The sequence below is a fragment of the Colletotrichum gloeosporioides genome (assembly GCF_011800055.1).
Source record: "Colletotrichum gloeosporioides strain Lc1 chromosome Unknown consensus_5, whole genome shotgun sequence".
Taxonomy (NCBI): domain Eukaryota; kingdom Fungi; phylum Ascomycota; class Sordariomycetes; order Glomerellales; family Glomerellaceae; genus Colletotrichum; species Colletotrichum gloeosporioides.
The window spans coordinates 65,986-79,933 of NW_025544650.1; the positions used below are offsets into that span (position 1 = coordinate 65,986).

Consider the following 13,948-nt stretch of genomic DNA (forward strand, 5'->3'; position numbering starts at 1 on the left):
CAGTGAAGAGCCACAGGGTGCAAATGGGGTTCGGATACAGGGATGTTAAAAATCCCCCGAGTCGGAGAAATCACACTGAACAGACGCGCACTCATGTAATTCTGCCGCCGTCAACAGCCGCGTGTCCACGTCACATTACCATCGGCAAAGACCCTTGATGATCCTGCCTCCTTCCGCTGTTGCCCGCTTTTAGTTCAACATCGGGCGGAAATCGACTTTGGTACGCTAGATGTTGAGTGGGATACCACGCTCCCACATTCCGAGCATCTGTGCGGCGAGCACAACACCAGCGGACCCAGTGACAATTTCCTGAGGATGGATCGTTTGAAATATGCGGTATTAAGCGCAAACGGGATATCGAGTAAAGAGCCCAGGATTTGCCAGCGTCATGGAGAAATGAAAACATCAGGTGAAAGTTTCCAGACAAAGACTTGTGGCAACGGCTCCAATTCAAGTCTGCAGATGGTCTGATGTTCTATGGAAGAGCGCAAGCCGGTTGGCTTGGCGAGGGGGTAGTGGGCACGATGACATGAGCTGCGCCGGCTCCACGTCACATTGGGCCCCATCTGCCTTTCTTAAGGTTGAAACGGCCGATGTCTTGAACTCCTGATAATGAAATGATAAGATCCTCCTTCAACGCGACGATTAAGAAACGTTCTAGGCCCAACGTCACAACCGCAGATGCTGGTCTTCTATTGCAGAGCGAGACAACGTAGATGATATCGTCTAATACAGGTTTTAGGCCCCATGCCAAATGATGGCATTTGAGTAAGAAACGAAGATTGAGGTTCTTGAGACATTAAGAATGGAATCGTCATGGAAATGTTGTGCGCCCTCGGAGAAGGCTTGCGGTCGTCAGATCCTAATCTAAGACAGCCAACATTGCTCTCACGGGAGTTCTTGTGTCTGAGCAAGTGCGCCATGTCAGGCTACATGCTATATCTGGAAGACACATTCTCCCGGTCAGTGACATCTGATTCGTCTTGAATTTGACCTTGTCGAGAAGACTCCTGCAGTGATAGCTCCATTTCCGGAACAACAGCATCCCTGCGCTGATTCTCGAATACATCTAAACGAATTCAAGTAAGGTAGTTACCAGAATTCTCAGACATGATCGACTTGCAGTAAAACCCCCAAGCGATAAACAAGACACACCTCAAATCATACATTACGCCACAAACAATCATAGCTGGGACGTATGCGGGTGCCCATGGAGCTTGATTTGTGTGTGACCCTATGGCGTTTCCGATCCAGGAGGCGATGGACGTGACGGTCCCGGTGACCCACTTCTTAGCTCTGTCAGCGAAGCTGGATGGAAAAAGAGTCCAGATCAAAAGTCCCGGTAGACGCCCGGTTCCAGTCATAAGATAGAGACCCTATCGTGTCCAAAGCAGTCCATCGTTAGGCAATAGGCCTAGAGCCAACATACCCACGAAGGCAGGAATCATTGATACAACCATAAGCATGACTGTTTGATAGCGTAAGGGCACAAGTCATGACACTTGCTCAGGCAGATTGGGATTGGACAACATACGTCTCCAAAGGAGTGAATCCAACGGAAACAAAAACCACGTTACCAAAAAGACGGGGTGTCTCCGTTGTGAAAAAGATTTACGATAACTATAAAGAAGAAGAAGTACGTCAGAGGGTCAATCAAAGTAGTGCAAAGTTGGTCCCATCGCCAATTTTGGTGCCTTCTTTCCGAACTCGTTTGGTTGCTGAGGACTCGAGCAGGGGCCATGCGTTTTGCCTCATTTGTGAATCAACGGACTTCATTTGGGGCTCCTAAGACACACAGAGAGAAGACGGACATGAATATTATCCAGGATCCAAGGACAACTCTAATACATCTCCAAGGACCGAAACTGTTGGGGTTCGATTGCGCATGACTTCCAATGCCGTACATAACAAGCTGGGTGGTGATGTCCATAGACTCCATACCAGTATCTGATGAGCCTTGTTAGGACTGCTATGATATTGGCCGCAGCCATCTATCCTAGCCGTCCGACAAACAAGTTAATAACGGCTCGGATCTCGGCCCGCTTGTACAACGTGCCATCCCGATATTTGTTAAAACCACCCAGAATAGATCTCAAGATTTCCGCTGACGAGTGATGGAAAGCTTTAACACCCAAATGTAAAAGCCAGTCTGTTCATGTGCCGTTCCAGCTGGCGTGACGCACGTAGTAAGCAACGATGTCGGAGGAGACCCGGCCGAGACTTAGCTCTTCACTATCATAGAGATCGGCAATTTGTGTCGTGCCGGATAATTGAAAAAAGTGCAACGCTAACGGATGAGATCCGCCCCGACCTTGGCATATTGTGCCGCAGGAGCGCTGACTAGTTCGCATGACGTAGATTTGCACAAGTCCGAGTCGGAAATTCCAAGCGCCGAGGACAAGAAGTCGAGTCATTATTGGGTGTACAAGAAGGTTAAAGTTATGTTAGGAAGTTGTGGAAGACTGGTACTGTTGACATCGCTTATCGCGCCCGATCAGCGCAGTCATGCCTTCAATCATACGGTTTTCTCGTCTTCTCCGTCAAAGCTTCGCAGAGCTGATAGACGATGGGGCCGTCGTCATCAATGGTAACCGAATCGAAGATGTCGGTCCATGGGATAGCATCAAGGCAAAATGGCAAGATCTGCCAGTCACCAACCTGGGCGATGTCACATTGATGCCTGGTCTTTTCGACTGTCATGCATGTACCTGTCACATCCAGGTTTGCAGTTTGACTAAGTAAATGGCCAAGGTACATCTTCAAATGGATCCTAGTGGGACTAATATCAGTGAGGTACCGATGTCAATCTGCCTGACGAGGAGCTTTTGCCTTTGATGCAGAGAAACGCTGCGAAATTCCTTGATGCTGGAGTGACGACGGCTCGCGACTTGGGGGCCCGAGGAATGACGGCAATCGCAATCCGCGAGATGATCAAGGATGGCACAATACTAGGTCCAAGACCACAGTGCGCCAACGCTCCCTTGGCAGTGGCGGGAGGCCATGCTCACATCATGGGAGGTGTTTGCGAGGATGTAGAAGGCGTCCGCGCAGAGGTCCGCAAGCGAGTCGCTGAAGGGGCAGACGTGATAAAGGTCATGGCGACTGGTGGGTTCATGACGGCAGGTTCACATCCGTCGACGGCTCGTTTCTCCCAGGCTGAGATGGATGCTATTGCCGATGAAGCCAAAAAGGCCGGACTGCCTGTGACAACGCATGCGACTGGTACAGAGGGTATCGAGAGAGCTGTCAACGCTTGCTTCAATTCAATAGAGCATTGCGCATGGATATCATCAGACGACAAGGCTGTTTTCGACAGGGCGGTCGCTCGAAATTCTAGTGGAGTACGACATTGCTGTTTACCCTATGGTAAATCATAATCTCTCTTGTACTAGACGCACGGCGATAGGACTGACTTTGCTATAGATGAACACTGCATGTGTCGAGTCGGACTATTTCTGCCCTTGGGACAGTCGACATGACGTTGTCTCAAATCTTTCGTTGCTGCGGGAATCGGGCGTTAGGATCATAGTTGGGACGGATGCTGGTATCGGATTTTGTCCTTTTGAGCGTTACGCAGATGGGCTTACCGTCTTAGCAGACGCAGGGTATACTCCGCGGGAGATCATCGCTGCAGCAACAACAGTTGCGGCAAAAGAGTGCAATTTAGATACTGAATGTGGTAAGATTGAGCCAGGCTTCGCATTCGTAGGGAATCCGTTGGAGGACATCAAGTGCATTGCTAAGCCCTGCTTTGTGATGGCCGCGGGACGGAGACATGAACTGACCTCCACAGCACCTGTGGGTTATATGTCGAATGCCAAGTCGTTGACCTTGCAGGCTCTGAGAAAGGGAGCAGGATTAGTCTAAAACTCGACCTTTCTATATGTCAATTTCAATACACAACATTCAAGGCTTCGCTAGCTGGGTTTGCATAGGATCCACGTTGTATAAGCTCAGCATATTACGATTCTGGCTGGACAGGTCTTTTAGTAATGGTAGTGAGACAGGCGGACCAATAAAAGATTAAGGGGATAGTAACCTCGATTTACATCGTTCAGATATTTCTTCTAGTACTACGCGATAAACTCTATTCTATAGCATTGATGATTATCGTTCTTTCAGAGTTCCACTGGGAGCCACATGCAGGCATTCATCTGCTGAGGCTTGACTTGACAGAAGAGACAGCACACATATAGTAGTGGAACTGCAACTATTTGTATGCAGTAGCAGCCAAGTGCATACTCGTCTGGTGCGACGAGCATGTGTGCACAGCTAAGTATCAAAGGATGTAACTTTCTACTGATTTGTCAGTTTGACCGTTCTACGCCCTAGTGAAGCCGTGAGTGTCTTTTATAATGTCGACGGCAGCATACAGGCTTACGGTAGACTCACCAGACGTACATGGAGTTTGCTAGGTGCCGCATGACGATTATCTGGGTTCAATCAAAAGCGTAAACTGTCAATATTGACTGCGGTAAGCTGACACACACGGCCCAGTGCTGTCAAGAATTATAGCAAGTAACTCCTGCACTTTGAAACCGATAGAAAGAGGAGTTTGCTGTAATGAAACCCGACTGCGACTGACATTTGGCTAGGTCATCTTAGTTCCTGTGGCCGAGTCTATCGCTAGACGCCATGAATTTTTCTTTTTTGCTCATGCGGATTGGCCCCATTATATTTTGTCATATTTCCAAGAACTGCAAGAAATGCACATTAATGCAGACATTTTGTGAAAGTCCTCGCACTGTTGCCCCCTTCGCCGCTGCCAATGGATCTGAAGAGGCACTAGGCCCGGAAACTGGCCTGATGTATGCAGGTGGTGTTCTTCGAAGAAGGCTGGGGTAGCGGCACGGGTCGAACCCTATTGGCGTCGGGCCGCTGAACATCAGCAACGGACCCACCATCGGAAGACTGGCAACTGCTGATTAGTGCTTGATCCTGGATGATACGAGGGCGTTGTGTCGACATGAGAAAACGCACTTGCATATCCGCGTGCTGGGCATGCACAACGCGCATCTTGCACCAACAGCCGGTCACCGGTCTGCAAAGAGCACGTTGAACCCACAGTATCCGTCGTCTGTCATTTGTAACGGCCTTCCTGATTTGAACCCATCAGCCCCTCCGTTACTCCCCTCTTTTCAAATCTGGGCTTCTTTCTTTTCTCCTGATAATTCTGACGCAGGTTACATTTTATCCCGCCAAACTTCGCGCCTACAGTTCTGGGTCTCTGTCGACCGAGGTTGCGGACTAATTGCATACAGAATGGTGGACTCGTCACAGGCTCCAAGGTCTCCAGAAGCACCTTCAACGGCGAAAGCCCCCTCGCCAAGGGCTGAAGCTACTCCTCCAAAGTCCAAGACTGCTTCGCCAAGATCGGCAGGCTCACCTGAGGCCGAAATCCGAGGGCAAACGATCGAAACTGCGACCCAGCAAGCCGAGATTGAAGTCGACGAAGGTGTAAGTGATGATGTATTGGCTCGTCTAGAGAGTCGATCAATCTTTCTGACTACGTATCTAGATCGCCGACCGTGATTCCGTTACGGATGAACAGCTGTAAGAAGAGTGTCTTCAACCATTAACTCTGCTGACTCCGCAGGTCAATTTCCGGATATACCACATCCGTCACGTCAAGCGTCTACGACTACCCCACCGAGAATGGGCGACGCTATCACGCTTTCCGCCATGGCAGTAAGTGATGATTCGAGGTCCAATTTTTGGCTGGAAAAGGATTGACGCTGAGACAAATCAAGCATACTATGGGCCCAACGATGCGGTAACAACTTACTCACGTTTTTCCAAGATTTCAAGCGTTGAAGACTAACAAAACGAACAGGACGAACTCGACCGCTTAGACTTTAATGCTAGCTTCCTGACCAAGTTGACCCAGAACCAGCTGCACCACGCTCCTCTGGAACAAGGCAAGGTGCACCGAATTCTGGACATTGGAACTGGAACTGGTATCTGTTAGTGAAAATCTTCTCATGTTGCCCTTGTCATTGGCTAACCTGCTGAAGGGGCTATAGAGATTGCGGATTTGTTTCCGGACGCCGAGGTTAGCCGCGCACAAGTCTGTAACGGCAAGTGGAACGAATCTAAATACCTTGCAGGTCATTGGAAACGACCTGAGTCCTGTTCAAAGTGAATGGTGCGTCCTTATCATGATATTGACTCATGACATCAGTGCGTGTATTGACGGGAGCCAGGGTCCCGCCGAACGTCAAATTCGAGGTCGATGACGTGGAGAGCCCCTGGGTGGCGCCCAACTACGACTTCATCTACTGCCGATTCATGGCAGGGGCAATCGCAGACTGGCCCAGGCTCGTGAAGAACACCTTCAAGTATATAACCGCATCATGAAATCTGCACGAACAGCACTAACCTTGATTCTTGATCTAGAAATACTCACCCCGGTGGCTGGGTCGAGTTCCAGGACTGGGATCTTCTCTTCAAGTCTGACGATGGATCCATCACCGACGACCATTACTCCATGAAGATGATCAAGATGTTCATGGAGGGCTCTAGGAAGGTAGGCCGCGAGCCGCAGCCCGGGCCCCTGCTGGAACCGTTGATGCGAGAGGCTGGGTTCGTAAACATCCACCACAAGCAGATCAAGTGTCCACTCGGTATGTGGCCAAAGGACCCGTATCTCAGGGACCTCGGGCATATGAACATGATTCAGGCTCTCGATGGGCTGGAGGCCTATAACCTAAGGTTGTATACCGGCGTCTTGGGATGGACTGTGGCGGAGGCGCAGGTCTTGTTCGCGCACGTGCGCAATGAGATTCGGAATAACGCCTTCCATGCTTACATGGTTTAGTGAGTTTTGCTTTCTCATTGTAGAAGACGTTAACTAATTCCGCATACAGTCATGTGGTTTATGGGCAGGTACCTGAGTCGAAGAAATGATGAAAGGAAAATTCGGCTGGGCATATGGTGATCAACTGTGCCGCGTACCTAGATCGCTCATAAGGGCTGCTTGAATGAGACACACCCTACAGACACTGCGCAAACATCGTGGCGAGTACGCTCCTTGCAGCAAGATATCGAATGAATTCTAAGGGGGCTGGGCCGTCATTCGGCCGAAGTGGATAATTGACTGGGCATGAGCATCTCCGACGCCCGGGGCAAAAGCTCAATATCGAAGGCTTGTCGTCTTGGCGAAAACGGAACTATCGCTCATTGGGTCCGACATTCGTCACAAGAAAACACCGATCCCGAAATGATGCTCAAGCTTAGAAATAGAAAACTTCATGGGCCTCTGTGAAAAGTCACCTCCACGGACCGTCCCTTGGCCGCGCCGATGGGTAATCCCCGCGGTTGGCTCGAGCTTTTGTCAGCAAGCTGCAGCTGTCATGACTAGGAATCATCTTTGAGGACGGAACGCTAGCCAAATCATGCTAGAACATTAATATGGCGATATTACAGTTCCACGCTTCTAAGCGTCGCATTTCTCATTTCCTTCTTATTCCCGGAGTCATGGGTCCTGCCAAGCCATTTGAGGGTGAAGAACCATCCCGTCGGGCCCATGCAGGCTTTTGTGAATCGTGATGCCGGCCACGCCGGGACATCAGATTGGCCAGACCCGCTCTGTCGGCAGCAGGGTTCGGCAAGACGACTACATCGGCAGCAAAATTCGGGAAAGATGTCAGAGTTGCTTGGCAGGCAGCCGTTGAGAGTTTTGATGGCGATCAATTTAGGGAGGCGGATATCTTATAAATATTGGCCGATGGGCGGTATTAGTTGACGCTGCAGAGCCTGCGAGCAGATCACATCCAACGTACTTTCATTTGATCACACGCTCACTCATTATGAAGTTCTCCCCAGTAGCTCTCGCACTTCTTCTTCGAGGAGTTCAATCGAGAGCCGTGTGCAATGATGGCAGAAACGGCACTCAGACACCAGACTTACCGATTGTCGACTTGCCTCATGTGAGTTGGAGCATGTGGTGATGGGCTGTTTAACTCGCAGCTACTGATGTTAGCCTTTCGTTCTAGGAACGCCACCAAGCTATCAGCTATGATGTAAGCCTCCCTGCACCTTTCAAACTTGGTTTTGCATTACAATGATGCTAACTCGGTGAACCTCATAGGCCGACGCAGGCACCTACAACTTCTCGAACATCCGCTTCGCCGAACCGCCCGTAGGCGACCTCCGATTCCGAGCTCCTGTGCCCGTCAAAGTTTCTAACACCAGTTACGTTGTTAATAATGGCTCGGTCGGCGCCGTTTGCCCTCAGCCCTTCACTCTTTTCAACGATACGGCGGTGACACAGTGGATCCTCTCCTACATCAGCGGTACGGTGCTTGACCTCGCAGAGTTGCAACAGTAGGCTGCCAACCAGACTGAACCGCCCGCCGACCCTCGCATCTCAGAGGACTGCTTGTTTCTTGATGTTATCGTGCCGAAGAAGATCTATGACAATCGCGGATCTGGCGCCGGGGCACCGGTGTTGGTCTGGATCTATGGCGGAGGGTACCTGATTGGAGAAAAGACCGGATTGGGGCTGCATAATCCAAGCGGCTTACTGCAAGCCAGTGAGGGCCTTGGCGATGATGGCTTCATCTTCGTTGCTATGAACTACAGGGTCAGTGGGTTCTCTTTTTGTTCTATTGCCATGGCGTGCTATCTTTGCCATGGCCATACCCTTGTTGGCATATTTCTCGGCCCACTTCGGTTTCGCAAATCCACCTCATGCTGACATTTATAACCAGCTCGGAGCCTTTGGTTTCTTGGGTGGCCCTACAGTAGAGGCCGAGGGAACCCCTAATGCGGGCTTATACGACCAAAGGTTGGCCCTGGAATTCGTCAAAGAGAACATCCATCTCTTCGGTGGGTCTCCAGACCGCGTGACGGTAATGGGCGAGAGTGCAGGCGGCGGGTCCATCATTCACCAGTTGACGGCCTTTGGTGGTGAGCAAGGTCCGGCCCCTTTCCAGCAGATCATCACTCAGTCCACCGGCTTCGTTCCGGCGCGGTCCAGTGCAGCACTCGAGGATGTCGTCCAGACCGTGCTGAGCGCTGCAAATGTCTCTTCATTCGAAGCATTGCGCAAGTTGCCGTCGGACGTCCTCATCGCCGTCAACAACATTGTCACCCGCCAGCTGTACCAAGGCGCTTTCCACCCAGCCGTCGATGGTGTCTTTGTTCCCGAGGAGCCTGCGCGAATGTTGCTTAGCGGCGAGTTCGACCACGTTCGTGCACTGATTGGCACCAACGCCAACGAAGGTATCCTCTTTGGCGACCCTAGAATCAACACCACCGAGGCCTACTCCGAGTACGTGCGCACTCTTGTTGCCGGCATCAGCAACGACAGCGCTACCGCCCTGGAGGAAGAGGTGTATCCTCCCATTTTCGATGGGTCTCAAGGCTACACCGACAACTTCGAGCGGGCCTACCAGAGCTTTGGGGAGTTTTGCTTCACCTGCAACCAGCCCTTCACATCGCGTGGCTTGGGGAATGCTACGTACAACTATCAGTTTGCAGCCTCACCCGGTGTCCACGGTCAAGATCTTGGTTTCACTTTCTATCGTGGTGAAGCGATTGACCCAGCTGGAGCTCCCTTCCCACCTACTACAGGCGTTGACGTTGCGGTTTCAAGGGTTCTTCAGTCTTGGATCGCTAGCTTTGTCACGAGCGGAGTGCCGACTGCACCGAATGTAATTGGTTTCGAGCCATACGGTGCCAAGGGCAACCTTCTTGTTTTGGGTGAAGCTAATAACTCAACGCATGTTGCTAGGGGCATCGATCCGACTATTGCTCGGGGTAGATGTGACTGGTTGGCCAAGCGCATCATTGACGAGACTCTGCTCGAGGCCAATTGAGCAGGAGTTATGAAGTTGTGTAAATAGTCCTACGTTTAACTGACGTAACTGAAACTTCTCAAACACTTGTATCCGTAAGCACATGTCTATTATGTGATAGCATGGATAAACGAACGTGGGGTTCATCCGAAAGATTGAGCGCTTGGGCCCGAGATCGGAGCGGGCGTCCCCGGGAAGCGCTAAAAACGGAGTACCCGCCGGACCGAAGTCACTAGTGGAGCGCTGCCCCTCCAAAACGTGCCAAACGTCGGAGGCGCAAGGGCGTTATCGATAAGCCGATTGTCGAGTCACTCGCTGCTGCTTTTCTGTTAACCCCGTCGATCCATGCGCGAACCGGCCCAAATTTTATCACTGCTCTCCTCCTCCAACAACACCTCTGTTTTCCCACGGAGTCGAGTCTGCCCTCCAACTCACCATAATGGCGTTCCGTGCTCCTCTGCGACTTCAATTGGCCAAGTGCCAGCCGCTCCTGGCCGTCTCTTCGCGGTTCAACGCCCGTGCGCTCTCTTCTGCGACCGCCGCCGCCTCCAGCATCCCCGAGAGCATCAGCGTAAGTCGTCCTCCTCCGAGACGGAGTCACGATGTTTTTCCATGGGGGGTTTGGACTGACAATACTTCACAGAAGGAAGCCTCCGTCCCGAACCCCGATCCCACCGAAGACTCCCCCAGCGCCGCTCTCGTCCGCGAACATGCGCCTTACATGGTGGCCACCTACGCCCGCCCGCCCCCGGTGTTCGTGAAGGGCCAGGGCTCTGTCCTCTGGGACGTCGAGAACAGGCAATACCTCGACTTCACCGCTGGTATCGCCGTCAACGCCCTGGGCCACTGCGACCCCGAGATCACGAAGCTCATGACCGAGCAGGTAGGTGGTAACTCCGAGCCATGGTTGAGTCATTTTGCGCAAGTCACTGACACAGCCCGTCACGTACCAGGGTAGCACTCTCATGCACGCCTCCAACCTCTACTATAACCCCTGGACCGGCGCCCTCTCCAAGCTTCTCGTCGAGAAGACCCTCGAGGCCGGCGCCATGCACGACGCTAACTCCGTCTTCGTCTGCAACTCCGGCTCCGAGGCCAACGAGGCCGCCATCAAGTTCGCCCGCAAGGCCGCCAAGGTCTCCAACCCCGGCAGCGACAAGTTCGATGTCGTCTCCTTCAACAACGCCTTCCACGGCCGCACCATGGGCAGCTTGTCCGCCACCCACAACCCCAAGTACCAGGAGCCCTTCGCCCCGATGCTGCCCGGCTTCAAGCTCGGCAAGTTCAACGACGTCTCGGCCATCAACGCCACCGTCACCGAGAAGACCTGCGGAGTTATCGTCGAGCCGATCCAGGGCGAGGGCGGCGTCACCCCCGCCTCCGACGAGTTCCTCGTCGCCCTCGCCAAGCGCTGCCGCGAGGTCGGCGCCGTCCTCATCTACGACGAGATCCAGTGCGGCCTCTCCCGCACCGGCACCTTCTGGGCGCACACCCACCTGCCCAAGGAGGCCCACCCGGACATCATCACCACCGCCAAGGCCCTCGGCAACGGCTTCCCCATCGGCGCCACCGTCGTTAACAAGAACGTCGCCGACAAGATCAAGGTCGGCGACCACGGAACCACCTTCGGCGGCAACCCCCTCGCCTGCCGCCTGGCCCACAACATCGTCTCCCGCCTCGCCGACCCCGCCCTGCAGAAGGGCGTCACCGCCAAGGCCGCCATCTTCAAGACCCGCTTCGACGCCCTCCGCGAGCGCTTCCCCGAGCTCATCCAGGAGGTCCGCGGCCGCGGCCTCATCCTCGGCCTGCAGCTCACCCAGGACCCCACGCCCATCGTCAAGGCCGCCCGCGAGCGCGGTCTGCTCATCATCACCGCCGGCACCAACACCCTCCGTTTCGTGCCCCCTTTGACCATCACCGAGAAGGAGATCCAGCAGGGTCTTGACATTTTGGAGGAGGCTATTGCTGTTACCCGCTCATGAAAGAGGCTCTTTTTATGCGATGAGTCTTTGATTCCCATGTAATTAAAATTCTTTTTATGCCGGCGTTCAAAACTTTATGAACATTAGACGTAGATTCCACGTACGCTAGCAGCGAAGCGTTCGTTTTCAAGAGAGGGGAATGAGGAGGGAGCTGGCAGTTATGCAGCACAACAAAGCATGTTAGTGTGTTGTGGTCCCAATAGATGAAATGTCCATGAACCAAGCCTCCGTCCACGAATGTGAAATACAAAGAAGCTAACGTAGACCCCCTTTCCCTAATTCCTCCGCGCGAATAGTACCAATTCAAAGCGATCCAAGTTAAGTCATGAGCAAAGTTTGGTCCGCAGCAACAATCTGTCCTCCTCTCCATGCATTGGCAATGCATATATTGCTGACTTCCAGCCGCAGAGTCATCAGGTACAGCTTGAGTGCTTCTATGTGACCATCCAGTACCCTCAAGGCAACAGGGTCAGTAATGGTCCCGCTGTCCCTCAAAGCTTCCAGCTTATCCAACAACAACCGAGAAAGCCCTCCAGGGGTCCCCAAAGTCTGCGGGCCCACGTACTCCTCGTAACGTTTGAAGGACATCTTTCGAAACCAATCCCAATCCTGCGATGACTTAGTAACGATGAGGTCGGCTAGGTTCCGCACAAAGTGCTGGCAGTTGTTGCGTGTTAGATGGTAATCTCCAAAATCCCTCTCGACCTGCCGGAATGCCTCGTCAACTTGGTCCTTTGTCTTGTTCGTCCACCCAATGAGCACCATGATGACGAGGCCGCCTTTGGTTTGGACTTCAGGTTTTGCCCGAGTCCCAATCGATTTATCCCGCTGCTCTATATCTGATGCGTAGTTCGAGTACTGACGGGTAGCGGCTTCGTAAAACTTGCCGAAGCCGGATGTATTGGTGACATCTTCGATAGGTTCAACGAGGCCTTCGGTCTCTGGTGTCTCTTCCGTGGCAGAAGGTCGACCGTTACCAAGTTCTTCTTCAGAGGCCGGATTAGGCCGCCGCTCTCTCCTCAGTTCATACTTGTAGCGGTGCGCAAGAAGCAGCCAGTGTCGTAGCTCGCCCTTGAAGGCCCATAGCGACAGCCATACAGGTTCGCCATCGGCAGTGCTGTTCTCTTCCGCCAGTCGCTCTGCTGCCTTCTTCTTGAGATGGTCTTCCCACGTCTTGTTGATTGTCTTGAAGGTCTTCTTAGGATCCAAGGCAGACTGAATGTCGTATCGGGTGAGGTCGGTCATGTCGAGTTCCTCGACCACTTTTCTGGATTTTCGCGAGCGATGAATTTTGTATAGGTAGGCAAAGAAACCCAGCCAGCCAGTGATGATGCTAACGGCCAAAGCCGCATTCTGAATCTCCGCATTCTGTTTCTGTTTCTGCGTCTCGGCTGGGGTCATCGTGCTTGGGCTTGCAATCCTGCATTGACACCCTCTTTGGGGAACGGGTTGGACGAGGCTCAGCTAAAGGACGGAAGTATTTGTTAATTGAAACAACAATCGAATATGTCTAGCAGTCACAAGGAAGCTGTTTCAAATCATCCGTGGCTTTTTTGAAGTCCAACCTCCTTAAGTAGGTCAAATGTGGGAGGTTCTGATGTCGTGAAAACAGCCCCTCAGCAGAGATTTAACTGGAAAAACGACATGTTAAGTCACTTGAAATGATGGTGTGTTGTTCCCTCTTTTCTACAGGCCAGAGGGTGATGCTAGTGTGAACTGTCGGTCAGCTGCAAGGATCGCGAGTCCGAGAAGTAAGCAAGGCTTTGGCCAGGCGTTCAAAAATAGGTGCAGAAGAAAAGGCTTTGCCGCAATCAGGCAGGACTTCCCCAGGCAGACATTTTACAAAATGCAGAAAGTGACATACTTGATCTTTTTGGTTGGGTGTTCCAGACCACCTGATCCAGTTGATTTGCGTAGCAATTGCAACAATAACATCCATACTGGCCGCTAAATCGATCAAGTAAGACAAGTAAAAAGAACGCGTCACCCCTTAAGCTTTAGAAGAACTTATTTCATGTTTCTACGATTTTCACCGTTATAAGTCCAATGTTTGGAAACCCAACGGGATTTAGCCTATCATTATGAGCGATCAAAACGGAGACGTCGAGATGACGCGCGGGGGTCGGGTAGACGAACCGTTTAGATGCTGTGGAAACTCGAACTCTG

General features: G+C 52.1%; 6 protein-coding genes across 6 annotated transcripts; 4 read left to right on the forward strand and 2 right to left on the reverse strand.

Annotated features, from left to right (window-relative positions):
* Nucleotides 1–929: 929 nt before the first annotated feature.
* On the reverse strand, nucleotides 930–1,466 carry GCG54_00003624 (uncharacterized protein; the record flags this gene model as incomplete). Its single annotated transcript, XM_045403695.1, has 3 exons — nucleotides 930–1,069; nucleotides 1,097–1,376; nucleotides 1,434–1,466. The coding sequence occupies 3 exons, from the start codon at nucleotides 1,464–1,466 to the stop codon at nucleotides 930–932; spliced, it is 453 nt and encodes a 150-aa protein (XP_045271035.1).
* Nucleotides 1,467–2,505: 1,039 nt separating this feature from the next.
* Nucleotides 2,506–3,867, forward strand: GCG54_00003625 (uncharacterized protein; the record flags this gene model as incomplete). Its single annotated transcript, XM_045403696.1, has 3 exons — nucleotides 2,506–2,704; nucleotides 2,794–3,341; nucleotides 3,424–3,867. The coding sequence occupies 3 exons, from the start codon at nucleotides 2,506–2,508 to the stop codon at nucleotides 3,865–3,867; spliced, it is 1,191 nt and encodes a 396-aa protein (XP_045271036.1).
* A 1,395-nt stretch (nucleotides 3,868–5,262) lies between these two features.
* On the forward strand, nucleotides 5,263–6,906 carry GCG54_00003626 (Secondary metabolism regulator LAE1; the record flags this gene model as incomplete). Its single annotated transcript, XM_045403697.1, has 10 exons — nucleotides 5,263–5,457; nucleotides 5,519–5,553; nucleotides 5,597–5,688; nucleotides 5,751–5,773; nucleotides 5,834–5,963; nucleotides 6,015–6,052; nucleotides 6,108–6,145; nucleotides 6,204–6,338; nucleotides 6,397–6,816; nucleotides 6,867–6,906. The coding sequence occupies 10 exons, from the start codon at nucleotides 5,263–5,265 to the stop codon at nucleotides 6,904–6,906; spliced, it is 1,146 nt and encodes a 381-aa protein (XP_045271037.1).
* Nucleotides 6,907–7,808: 902 nt separating this feature from the next.
* GCG54_00003627 (Carboxylesterase patB) lies at nucleotides 7,809–9,821 on the forward strand (the record flags this gene model as incomplete). The annotated part of the gene is made up of 4 exons (XM_045403698.1): nucleotides 7,809–7,928; nucleotides 8,090–8,299; nucleotides 8,330–8,584; nucleotides 8,712–9,821. 4 exons carry the CDS (start codon nucleotides 7,809–7,811, stop codon nucleotides 9,819–9,821), a joined length of 1,695 nt encoding a protein of 564 aa, XP_045271038.1.
* Nucleotides 9,822–10,239: 418 nt separating this feature from the next.
* Nucleotides 10,240–11,782, forward strand: GCG54_00003628 (Acetylornithine aminotransferase; the record flags this gene model as incomplete). The annotated part of the gene is made up of 2 exons (XM_045403699.1): nucleotides 10,240–10,683; nucleotides 10,739–11,782. The coding sequence occupies 2 exons, from the start codon at nucleotides 10,240–10,242 to the stop codon at nucleotides 11,780–11,782; spliced, it is 1,488 nt and encodes a 495-aa protein (XP_045271039.1).
* A 318-nt stretch (nucleotides 11,783–12,100) lies between these two features.
* On the reverse strand, nucleotides 12,101–13,183 carry GCG54_00003629 (uncharacterized protein; the record flags this gene model as incomplete). The annotated part of the gene is made up of 1 exon (XM_045403700.1): nucleotides 12,101–13,183. The coding sequence occupies one exon, from the start codon at nucleotides 13,181–13,183 to the stop codon at nucleotides 12,101–12,103; it is 1,083 nt and encodes a 360-aa protein (XP_045271040.1).
* Between the last annotated feature and the right edge of the window lie 765 nt (nucleotides 13,184–13,948).